Genomic DNA, 13,917 nt, shown 5'->3' on the forward strand with positions numbered 1-13,917 from the left:
ATGACGAAATTGTTAGGTTTTTGCACAGACAACTTAGTCTTGATAACAAACGTTATTAATTGTTAGGATAAATATTTGTCAAGTATAGACTGGGGCTTAGAATCTGAAACAAAGACCGAGTCATATATTTACGCTTGCTATTTTCTTGTGATTTTTTTAATGTACATTTTTTGGTATTGGTGGTAAAAGTTACCAACACGTTTATTGTGTGTGATGGAAATAACCGAATAACCGTATTTGGTTTGACTTTTCATATTAATCTACCAACAGATGTTTAGCAAAGGCATGAACCCGACAAGTACACTGTAATAATTTTTGTATGTACACTCAAAATAAAATTCATATACTATTAACAACGTTAATTCGTTAGATGTTATGTAAAAAATATTTTATCGATCAAAATTAAACAAATCTTGATAATACAAATTATTGAAAATTGTAATATATATATATATTTTACTTCCCAAGCAATTAAAAACCTTATTAGAATATAACAATTTATTAATGTTACACACGTTAAAATAAACATTAGTTTGTTTACCATAATATTTTGGATCCAGTGATAACCGTTCATGAGGTGCAACTTTTTAAAAAAAAAATTATTAATTCTTTCAAATTATGTATTTATATTTTCTCCAAAAAAAATCAATGAGACTGACTACATACAAAATCATACAGCGAATCTACCAAGAATTTCAAATGTCACATTTGATAAATTTCATTACAATTCTAAAATTGAAACCAGATTTTTATAGATCTAAAACCTACTGTAAGGGATATAAACAGTCAAAACAGAAACATAGTATGTGGTCTGCAAATTACCAAAAAATTAATCAACCTACTTGAGGAATACTTTTAAATTATTATTTTCAATATATTACTTTTTAAAGTTTAGCAACCCTATAACTCATGCTGTTTTCTAATTCTCTTTTCATGTGACATTTAACACATTCGCAGTTTGCGCTGACTTTCCGTCGAAAAAGAATATTTTTTATTGCGGTCGCTAAGAAAATTTTTAATTTTCATTGAAAATCTATGAAAAAATTCTTTAAATATTAATTTCAAATTGGAATGCAAATTATATAACAATCAACTATACTTCCTTTATGAAAATTCTATCAAAAATATTCGGCATTACAAAACTGTAATAAAAAAAGTTACGCGTGCAACGAGGCAGACATATACCGGTCGCAGAAAAAAATCTATGCAAAATTAAAAAAATAAAAAAAATTAATTAGAGCACGAGAACTTTGTTGTAGTGAGCTAAAAAAAAGAATTCTTTTTCATTTATATATAGAAAAAATATATATAGAAAATACATTGTATAAATTAAAAAGCGAAAATAAATTTCTAATTGCATTGACCACCTGCAATTATTTATTCGTTTTTTTTTGCAAATGAACTTTGAAGTGATAAAAAAAATTGTAAATTATTTGAACCACCTAATGAAGGTGCATGTCAGTTAAAGAGCTCCCTAATATCATCAGGTCATTGAATTCAAGGGGAATAAAGAGTGTGTGTGTTCGCGTATATGAGTGTCTCAATATTTCTTGTTTGGAAGTGTAAAGCAGTGTAACAAAACATAAAATCTAAAAATAATTAAAAGTTAATTTATAGCCAAACAGACAGTCAGTCAGACCATTATCTAAAACGTGATGTCACAACACGTGCAAGATCCCGCTGTATTTGAGAGACGTTTACGTCCAATTTATGGTAAGTTCTATAATGATGAATTTACAATTTTGTTATGGGTGGTGTAATTTTATGAAAATGAGATGGATTTATTTATTTTATACTTTTTTATATACCCACAATGGTGTTAAAAATTGTCCCGCACAATTGAAGTCCAGAATCAGAAAGTATTACCGTGATAGTTCGATGATAATCTAAATTTATTTTCGGAGATGGACCCATAATACAACAACATAAGGTACACCCAGTAGAAAATAAATTCTCAATTATACAATTCTTGTAACGTCAAACAAAAGAAAATATAAAAAAATATGAAAAAAATCAAAATCAAAGTTTGACGTTATAGGGCTAAATATTGAAAACTCTCCCTAGTGATTCTACCTTCTACAATTATTGTATCATGGATGGACCAATTATTATACATGTTAAGTTTACATCAAATTAGTTTTGTTATATTTTAATTTATTGCTCACACACAAAACAAATTTAGTCGATTGCCCTTTACATAGATCATAATCTTTACAAGGAAGGAAAACAGCCAACAAGATTGACATATATCCATTATTTTTCCATTACAAACCTCAGAACAAATTCATAATATGTATTCTCCCACCTATCATATTGGAGGGTATAATTATTTGTATTATTACAGTGTTACATTAACTTTTATTTTTACGACCAGTTCGATGCTATGAACTTGGTGCCAACAGGACGCCGCAGTGTACCACAACGTGCGTACATTGATAACGAGGCATCATTTTAATACACTGTCCCCATTTGAGGGCAATGGGCGAAATTAGTAAAAAAAAATTTAAAATTTTACAGTTTTTTAACAGAATATTTTTATAGGTCAAAATCAATTTTCGCTGCTTCAAAAATATATTGATTTCATAAAGTAAAACGATGAAAATGATATTTTAGTCGTACCACCAGATTCCGCTTTTGTTAGTGATTGCCAAATATTGTGTCTGGAGCAATTGTGCTTGTGCCAAGAACAAATGATGTTTCGGATTGGTATGACAGTAACACAAAAATACAATCAAAGTGATTTTATAGATCTCAATTGAAGACATCATTTACCAAATTAGAAAAATTTATTATTATAACTTAAAATGATGAATATTTGTACATGAACTTAGTATTGTTTGAACAAATATTCGCTTTTGATATTGAGTTATCTTCATACTTATTAGAGTTAGATAAAGACCTAGGGGTCACATTAGTTACAAACACAATAAGACAATAATAAGGTTTTGCCACAAATTCAAATGACAGACTGTTTAAATTGAGACTTGGTGGTCATCGAAAATTCAATTTTGTCGAATAATTCGAGACAAAAAAATTAATTTTGTCGAATAACTCAAAACACATCCTTATGTAAAACCGGTTTAACCTTCGCTTTACCAAAGGGTTTTTATGTTCATGGTTTACCAATACCCACCCGGGTGACACTATATATATGCGACGAACGAAATTTTAAAAAATTGAAAAAACCTTATAAAAAGTTTAAAATGTTTCTATTAAATTCTATAGAACTCTAAAATTTGTTCAGTGAGTACAAATTTCATTTAAATCGAAACAAAATTAAAAAAAATATTAATCCAATAAAAACGATGTGGTCACCCGGGTGGGTATTGTTAAAGCGAAGGTTAAAAAAAACTAAAAACAGATTTTCCGAATAATTCGAAGACCTGTTTGACAACTCTAGCAGTGTAAGAGCGTGGCTATATTACGTCGAATTCACATACAAACGAAAAACCCAATTTTATCTTTATCAAAACAAAACTGAAACCAAATATCGTCCCCTTAATAAAACAGTAGTGTATAATTTTTTTGCTAATTCGAAATAATTGAGTTTAAAATTTGTGTGTTAGTAGTAGGCTATTCAATTAATCGGGTTTATGGTTTAATCGGTTAATCGAACAAATAATTAATCGGGGTTTAGATTTAATCGGTTAATTTTAAATTATTCGATTAACCGAATAATTTCTATTTAAATGTTTAAACTGAAACTAAATCACGAATTATGTGTACTTATTGAAGTATTTTATTAATAAAAAGAACAAAAACATAAAAAATAAACAAAACATAACAATTCAACCAAAAAGTAAATAATTTTCTTTAGTTTTAATAAAACTCGACTTGGAAAAAACTCTCTCGCTGATTATAGATGTTGAAGAAATCGAAAGTAAGACGTGATAAAGAATATCCAATTTGTCAGTTATTTTTTAAGCTTTTTCTAAGCATATAAAATTCTATACCATTGGAGTCCTTTTTAGATTTTAAATACTTTTAATAATTTCGATAAGTTCTGATAAAAACTCGTTTCAGTAGTGTCTCCAGTTTCGTCTATTATCATGTTCTCATCCGACAATTACATGTAAATTAAACATATTTCTTGAATGTACGAAAAAATATGATATATATTACTATGACATTTGTATTTGAATTAAAATGGAAAATTAAAAACAAAAAAATATGTTAAAGTGCAAAAAAAAAGAAATTCCGGTTAATCAGTTAACCAACACAAATTAATCGGTTTATTCGTTATTTGAAAATCGGCAATTTTGAATTATTCGAACAGTTAACCGACGAAAATTAATCGGTAAACCAATTAACGGTTAACGGATTGAATACCCCAGTTAGTAGACACCTGGAACAAAAGTGATATTTCAATTGATCTTTTGACACTTTGTGGAAGTAGAATTTCACAAAATTTTGACCACATATAGAATCGGTTATGTAGATTCTTATTATGCAATAAAAAATAATGGTCTATATACTTATACATTAGGGTGGGTCGATTTTTTTCACGAAAAATCGTATAGCAGAAACGCATTCTATGGAAAATTCTAAGAAATTTTCCCCAAGAAACCATAGGTCTAAAATCAAATCCTATCTTTCGCATTTCGTCTTTTATCCAATGATATTTAAATATAAATTTTTTTTAATAGTTTTTTTTTATTGGATAAAAGACGAATTGTGCAAGATAGGATTTGATTTTAGACCTAGGTTTCTTGAGGAAACTTTCTTAGAATTAACCTTAGATTGCGTTTCTGCTATACGATTTTTTACTTTTTGATCGTTCATACAAATCGACCCGGCCTATTATACACTATTCTTTTATTGAGGGGACGATATATCATTAAACAATTACACCAAATACCAAGGTTGGCTAACGTTACCCCTATAATGCCTTTCAGCTCGAATACCATTATCGCTAATTCATCGTTATCGCTAAAATACCATTACCTATATAATCGTAAATACAGTTACCGATATTCTATAGATAATTTAAATTATAAAAATACTAAAATTTAAAATAAAATAAATTTCTCAAATTATTTAAATTTTTCTAATCTTTATATATGTATAGAATTCTTTTGTACGTGTGTTAGTAACTAAACTCCTCCTTAACGGCTGGGCCGATCTCGATGAAATTTGTTGTATGTATTTGAGTGGGTCCCTGGATGGTTTAGATTCACAATTGACCCAAATAGGAACACTGGGCATGGCACCACCCATACAAAGTAAAAATGTATTATTGCATATGTGGAGTACTATTATAGTGGGAGTCTTCAAACTTTGTGTGAGCTATGGCAGAACAACGTTTGCCGGGACAGCTAGTTTTTAATAATAATTGAATTCAGGATGAAATTACTGTTAAAAAATTACAAATTACATTAAAATACCGTTAAGCTACCGTTGCCGAAATAACCGTTGACTTTAAAACGTTTCGAATCGGTAGACAACATTGTTAAAATCTACAGAAATTAAGTACCACTTAAATTTGTGTCAGACCGATATATGCCAAAGTACCGTTACAGAAATAATTCGAATTATTATTTAAAAATTGCTAGTGTCATGATGAGTTTTTATTATTACATAGACTAGTTAATATTACAATAATAAAATTTCTTCTGAACGTGACTGGACATTGTATTTTTAGCTCCATAATAAGTTTCGTAGAAAAAATAGAATAAAAACATAATAAATTAATGTCATCAACGAAACAGGGAGTAAAATTGTTTATGACTTTAAAAAGTATAGTCATACTTTATTTTGTCATGTACTGTATGCTGAGGCTGAGAAATGTTTCTGACAGCTATTGATGGCAGCTATTGTATGAATTTATATGTATATATGTAAAAATTAAACAATTTAAAAATAGCCCTGTTTCTAGGTACCCAAAATATACATACATTCTTCCTTTGACAATTTAATTAATTGTTTAAAAAAGTATTGTCGCAACATTTTACTCTATTCTCTTAATTTTTCTAATTTATCTGAACAAAATTATGTTATAATTAATTGTAAACCACCACCACCCATTACATTAATCATTTAAGAATATGCTATTAACTAATTTCGCTTAAAATTAATTTAAAATTATAATAAATCTTAATACTTGTTGTGCTTTATGATGTATATTTTTTTTTTTTATTTTTTTTAATGTAGACAACTTGGAGCTTGGCAATCATCGAAAAGCATTGCAAGAGAGCGAAAAAGTTTTAAAAAAACATCCAAGTCTATTGTGTGCCAAAGCACTTAAAGGTCTGGCGCTATTACGTCTGGGACGTTACGAAGAAAGTCATAGTTTTTTGCAAGCAGTTGCCGATGAAAAGCCTGTGGATGATGCTACACTGCAAGTGCTGTCATTTTGCTACAAAGAACTAGAGCAATGTACGTGGGTAATTAATCAAAAGAAACAAAATTTAAAAAAAAATTAAATAAAACGATAAAGATAAAGAAATGCATACAAATGTGTAAATGTAGGATTTATGCAAATGCAGACAAATTATTTTAACATAAAATTAAATTAGATGAAATTCATTTCAATTATTCAAAACAGCTGTCGGTTTATGTTTTTGTATGTTAAACAATTAAAATAATATGCACATGAATGGTATGCCATTTGTAAAATTATTACAATTAGGGATTTATTTGTTATTTGAATTTTAAACAGTAAACATAATACATGTTTCCTAATTATAACATTATTTTAATATTAATTTATGTTTCTTTTTTATTTCCCATGTCTAGTGGACAAAATTGTGGAGATTTATAATTACGCTGTTAAACAATCGCCCAACAATGAGGAACTATTGGCTCATCTTTTCATATCGCATGTTCGTTTGGAAGATTTTAAAGCACAACAATCGGTTGCATTACAAATGTATAAGGGACAACCTAAAAATGCCTATTATTTTTGGGCTGTTATGAGTGTTGTATTACAGGTGTGTATTGCAAATTATTTTTTTTTTTCAAAATGAGGAAAAAAACATGTTAAAATATATATAGGGTGATTCATTTAGAGTTTTTTGTAATTGTAAATGAAACCCAAAACAACAATCTCTGACATTTATTTTACATTAAAATGTTGTCCGCGACTCCGCGGTAGGCGGTCCTTACAGAAGGTCTAAATTTCGAATATATATATCGGTTTTTGACTTCACAAATACAGAGGTGTAATATCACACGATCTAGATGGTCAGTTGTCAAGGCCGAATCGCAAAATTATAAAATAAAAATCTGCAAAATAAAAAAAACAATGAAAAAACTCTAAATTAATCACCCTATATTATTACGTTTGTATTTACATATCTTTATCAATTGTATAATTTTATTTTTAAGGGAATACGAGGCCCTGAAAGTCATAATGAAATGAAGCGTAAAATATATTTGTCGTTGGCCCAACGTATGGTGGATAAAATGATCCAAGAAAATAAACTGGAATCGGAGCAAGAAGTCTATTTGTATTTGCATATTTTAAAATTACAAGAGAAATTCAAAGAAGCTTTAGAATTCCTGAATGGACCGGTGTGCGAAAAATTATACCCAGGTGCTCCCATCTACATGAAGATAAACTTATTGAAAGAGCTCAAAATGTGGCAAGATTGCAATGTGTTGCTTAAGGATTTATTAAAGGATGAGTGAGTAAAATAGGAATATATAAATGTTGTGTTTTCTTTATTTATTTTATGTGTTCAACTTCACAACTAAAATACAATTGAATTCATATAAATATGTATCAAAACTGTTGTGATCTTAACGTAGGACTATATAAATTCAAATAATTAAAGCTAAAATGGGGATATATAAAGACACATAATATAATATTGAATAGGACTGTTAAAAACTCAATTTCACTGCGCATAATTGAAGCTTAAATAGGACTATATAAAGCCACACAAGAAATAAAGGATGAGAGCAAAATAGAAATAGTGGTGTGTACTATTAACTACAATTCCACTCGGATAATCAATGGGATCCGTGGTGATAAAATTCAGGAAAAGGCCTAATTAATAAGAAAAAAAAAACAATTAAAGAAGTGAGGTGATTATGAAATCCCGGTCTGAAGGACAGAAAAAAGTATAGACCGGGATTCTCCCGAAGAACTGTCATTCAAGAAAGCCAGCTTATTCCTCTGATAAATCCTAGAAGTTTGCCTATATGGTATCTATGTATCTATAACCACCAGTTCATCGTGGAATCTATTCCCTAGCCATTTTTGTCTGAGACGCTGTAATCTAGGACATTTATACAAAATGTATTTCTGTTTCTAACTCATTGATATCCTCGCACATCTTACAAAAATCCTGTTAGCCACTATCCCATTTATAAATAATGGCTCCAATGGAGCAGTGATCACTCTGCTAGAGACCTGATACTTCTCCTATACAATCCATTTAGTATTTTGGTTGCTTATGTATTCAACTTTCGTCAGATGGCTTTAGACTCCCTGAAATCCGCCCTACTGTTCCAGGATTGGTTCGTAGAATCACGGAAGATCAACCTATAATAGTGACCCTATATGTCACTATTAACCCCTCGGTAGCTACTACTATAGTCCAGATCTGAACCCTGTCTGGCCAGTTCATCTGTTACCTCATTACCTCATTCTAGAGCTCTTTTACAGTACATCAGTATGCTCGAATGTATATGACATTTCAAAGCCCTGAGTGCGTCCTGGATATCTACATAAATTGTCAATATAGACCCCATATAAATAGTCACAATTAAAGCTGAAAACGACCACGTTTAAAGCTAAACTAGTTTTATTTCAGTAAAAATGTTGAAAATTAACTTTAAAATAAAATTTTACTTATATTTTAGAGATGATCGTTGGGACTACTATCAGGATTATCTAACCACTTGCTTTGAGCTGCTAAAACTTCAGCAAAATGAAGCGAGTCCCGAAAAAACCGACGAAGAAAAAGAGAAAACCACATTGACCGCTTTAGATGAGTGCCACGATTTTTTGTGTCAGGTATTTAAGGTGACTTGAAATTAGTTCAATGGAAACTCATAATTATATTGTCTTTCTATAGCTTATCGAATCTGCAGAGAAGAAGGTGCGTGGTCCTTATTTGGCCCGCTTAGAGTTGCACAAACGTATGCGTGAGCTTGATATGGATGCCCAAAAATTGTTGGGCGATTTTGGCGAATTAGTTCTAGAATATTTCCGCTTATTTGGTGATAAACCCTGTTGTACCCATGATATCACCTTGTTTTTGCCTTCCATTTCAATGCCAGCTAGACAAGAATTGGCCAATAAATTGTTGCTGGAGAGCGGCATTAGCTCAACCACATTACCACAAAATGTAAGTTAAGATAGTATGGAAAAGTTAAGTACATAAATTATTAATTTTCATATTATTTTATAGAAAGAACAAATGCAGAAACATATTTGTGCTTTGCAAGTTTCACGCATTTGTGGATCACATTTGGAATTAGAAGTAGAGCATAGTTTAGCATTTTATACCGCATTAAAATTGCACTATGAACATGGCTTAAGTTCATTTGGCAAAAATTTATTACCCACAGATATGGGACCCTCAGATCCTTATGCATTATTAGCAGGTTTGTAATAAAAATAAGAATTTTTTCCAGTACTTAACAGATTTACAGTTTTTTTTTATTAAATCATCCTTTCCGTACTCGAAATTTTAATTAATATAAAACATATAAATCTGCTTAAGTTAATATTTCCTTTCTATTTACTTTAGCTAATGTTATGTACGACATCAGTCAACAAGAACAAACTTCGGATCGCATTTTTGAAGCCCTCTGCCTGCTGCAGTATGTTTTACGCAACAGCACCAGTAATTTCCATGTAAAACTTTTAAGTCTTAAAATCTACCACATGCTGGGCTGTCATTTGGGCGCCCAGGAGATGTACGATTATTTGGAAATCAAACAAATACAATTGGATTCCATGGGTTATATACACTGTAATCCCCTGGTGTTATCTGGTCGTTTCTCCATGTGTCGTTCGGTGTTCGATTCAACATTGAAATTTTTCACCAACAGCTACAAGGAGCGCTTGGAGTATATAGCGCTGACCTATCGTTTCTGTACATTTTCAAAACTGGAAGAGTTTATGAATTTCAAAGAACGTCTAACGAACAGCTTACATTATGTGTCAAGTTCCGTAGAGGCTCAATTGTGTGATTTGGTTATGCTGTATGGTAATGTTCAACAAAATCTTAACACCTACATGGTGATGTCCATCGATCCCGCAGAAGATCGTATTTCATGGCATGAATTAAGTGACAATCGTGATTTGGGTGCTCTCATACGCTGGGATCCTGTACATTTAGTGGATGTGGAGGAGCAACGCAAAGAGTCGTTCCATCAGGAAACCGAAGTATTGCATATACGTTCGCTGCTGTTGCGTTTAATCGCCTCTTTCGTTGATCTTTTCCATCCAACACTGAGTGCTAAGTATTGTCGAGCTGCGGCTTACAATGCCAAGGAATCTCAAAATTCGATTTCCACACCTGCCAAAGAAATCGCCATCATAGAATCGTTGTGCGATTCATGGCTGGAAGTTTTTAAACGTTTACGTTCGGCCGATATTAAACCGTTACACAATCGTTTTCTAGTCAATCTATTGCCAACACGTTTGCATTTACTACTCGAGATGCCATATGAAAAGTTCTTTAGTGATTTGGCCACTTTAGTGAAGCAAATGTATGTGGGCGATACCAATCTATCGCTGCAATGTAAAGTGGTCAGTGATAATGTGGTGGATGTGGTGAACTTGTGTGAATCGACCATAAAAGAGAGCGATGATGCCACCGCAGATGGTCTTTGGCGAAGGCGTGAGTGGCAAAGTAAAGTGGCTGTGTGTTTAGAGGTAAGTGGAGAAATGTTGGTGTTTTGTATATTTTGCCATGTTAATAAGGGTATATACAGTGAGTGAGAACGTTTATTATAATATTGTTTCTGCCTTTAAAGCCTAGGCCTTACAATCAGTAAATAAATCTTATAAGTAAACAATTATTGTTCTCTCAGTGGCGAATCTTATTTGCCAAATTAGTCTCATCTCATAATCACATCTGAAATTCGTACATTTATATTATGTGTATATTAATATGGTTTCTCGTTTAATTTTTATTGCAGATAATTTCTCTATATGCTTTCATTTTACAAGCAATACACGAAAAACTCCAAGCATCACCAAAAACCAAACAAAAACGAAAGCAAAATGCTGAAGCCGAAAAAGTAATAAGTGAAAAAGAACGTTGTCAACTAATTATTGAATTGATGCGTCAATTGAAATTAGAAATCAAACGTTGTGATAAATTATTAAGTAAGTATAAGACTAATCGCCCAATTAAATAAAATACTTCTAAATATTCAACTAACGACTCAAAAATAACACTGGGGATTCTTACGACATTTCAATAATTGTTTTCTGAAGCAAACAAATGTTAGAAATCTTAAAAGTTTGAGATATTTAAATGTTTAAATTTTTATTTGAATTCTATATTTTTGTTTGCGTCAGGAGATTAATTACAGAATGTTTCTTTATTTTACATATTAATCATAAATCTTACTTTACTTTTCCATTTTTTTAATTCAGTTAATTGGAAAACACCAGCACTGCCTAGAAATTTAAATTCCTTTATGTCTGATATGTCTTTGAAACCCGAAGTGGAGGCTACACTGATAGGTGATGTTGCTTCAACATTCAGAGAATCCCATGAATTTATGGTAACCGAATTGAGGAATCTATTAAATGATAAAGTTCGCATGTTATTAAGTAAATAAAACCATACGTAGTATACTTTATAATAAACAAATTATTAATTAATATAATATTAATTATATTTAAAATAATAAAACGATTTAAGGCGCTTTTTTTGTTTTATGAAACATGTGTGTTTTTTTAAAGTCTGCTGTTTTTTTTTATCTTTATCTTCTCAATTTGTTTAAAATTTATGATTATATTTCGTTCAAGTAATAAAGTAAAACAAAGATAAGCATTACATTATTATTTTATACAAAAATATACATATACTGGAATTATATTAATTAAATAAAAGTCAATATAAAATCAACATTTAAAAATTCATATAATAAACTTATAAAATGATAAATTGCAATTCTTTTATTGTTATTTAACTTCTGATAGAGTTGTTTCTTATTAAATATAGTTATTTTCAACTATTTTTTTTATTTAAATATTTTATATAATTTAGTGTGATTAAATAAAACACAAACAAATAAAGATAAAAGATTTTAATAAACATGTAAACAATGGCATTTGGATTTCTTTTGAATATCTTTTTAAATAGATAAGTTTGTAATTTCCACAATATTAACTTAAAGACTTTATCGAGTTATATTCAAAGTAGGATAACATTAAAAATTAACATTTAAAAAACCGGATTAGATAATATTTGCAAACATCATCAAATTGTTATCAAACATAATTCTTTTCGAACTTCTTAAAAGTACATATAATATAGTTGGTCAATTCATAAGGTCTCCTATCATGTCATATTGTCATAATCTATATAAAAAAATCAAATGTTCGTTGGTAATTGCATCAGTTTTTTTTTAAATGTTGGTCATAGTCCAACTTATGTTCATACGGAATGAAAAATTTACCACGCCCACTTTTTACGATTTATCCAAAATCGGAAAACGGCTGCCCAAAATTCGATTACTTATATAAAAACTCAAAATATCTTAAATCATTAATAATTGGCCAATAAGCGTTTAATCAAGAAAAGAAGCTCGATCTGTTATCACACATATATCTGACCAAAAATCGATTTTTTATATAAAAACTCAAAATATCTAAATTCGCTAATAACTTGGCCAATAAGCGTTTAATCAAGAAAAAGAGATCGATCTGTGATCACTTATATTTCTGACAAAAAATCGATTTTTTATATAAAAACTCAAAATATCTAAATTCGCTAATAACTTGGCCAATAAGCGTTTAATCAAGAAAAAGAGATCGATCTGTGATCACTTATATTTCTGACAAAAAATCGATTTTTTATATAAAAACTCAAAATATCTAAATTCGCTAATAACTTGTCCAATAAGCGTTTAATGAAGAAAAAGAGCTCGATCTGTGATCACTCATATTTCGGACAAAAAATTGATTTTTTATATAAAAACTCAAAATTCGCTAATAACTTGGCCAATAATCGTTTAATCAAGAAAAAGAGCTCGATCTGTGATCACTCATATTTCCCAACAAAAATTGATTTTTTATATAAAAACTCAAAATATCTAAGTTCGCTAATAACTTGGCCAATAAGCGTTTAATCGAGAAAAGGAGCTCGATCTGTGATCACTCACATTTCTGAACAAAATCAGATTTTTTATATAAAAACTCAAAATATTTAAATTCGCTAATAACTTGGTCAATAAGCGTTTAATCAAGAAAAAGAACTCATATTTCTGACAAAAATCGATTTTCAAATTCGCTAATAACTTGGCCAATAAGAATTTAATCAAGAAAAGGAGCTAATAAAATGGAAAACAAACGATAACTGGAAAACAAAATTAAACAAATTACACATAGAAATTAAATATGTATATTATTTTTGTCGTTTTATACTAGTGTTGTACGTTTTGTTAAGCAAAAAAACGGTTCTATTTAAAATCGGAAAAATCGACTCACAAATGGCTGACCTATATCTCATTTACTATCTAATTAACATAGACAATATGGATATCAAATGAAAGACATTTCAAAGACCTTTCCAGCGACGTATTAATGTCATAGAAATTCGGACCGACCGATTTTTTTACCAAATTTAGTTTTTAACAAAAATTATTTGCAATCATTATGGTGAAGGGTATATATGATGCAGCACAGTCGAATATGCTTCTTACTTGTTTAAAGTTATATGATTCCATTTTACCAATTCGCCCATATCAGTGGTATATAAAAGTCAATTTATCAGAAAAAGA

General features: G+C 29.9%; 1 protein-coding gene across 1 annotated transcript; it reads left to right on the top strand.

The window, feature by feature from the left end:
- The first annotated feature begins 943 nt into the window (after positions 1–943).
- Positions 944–12,241, top strand: psidin (phagocyte signaling impaired). The gene is made up of 10 exons (XM_065513373.1): positions 944–1,713; positions 6,151–6,375; positions 6,736–6,929; positions 7,327–7,625; positions 8,809–8,962; positions 9,024–9,296; positions 9,360–9,555; positions 9,702–10,834; positions 11,101–11,290; positions 11,564–12,241. The coding sequence occupies exons 1-10, from the start codon at positions 1,656–1,658 to the stop codon at positions 11,749–11,751; spliced, it is 2,910 nt and encodes a 969-aa protein (XP_065369445.1). The 5' UTR covers positions 944–1,655; the 3' UTR covers positions 11,752–12,241.
- The last annotated feature ends 1,676 nt before the right edge of the window (positions 12,242–13,917 follow it).

This window comes from Calliphora vicina, chromosome 1 (genome assembly GCF_958450345.1).
Source record: "Calliphora vicina chromosome 1, idCalVici1.1, whole genome shotgun sequence".
Taxonomy (NCBI): Eukaryota; Metazoa; Arthropoda; class Insecta; order Diptera; family Calliphoridae; genus Calliphora; species Calliphora vicina.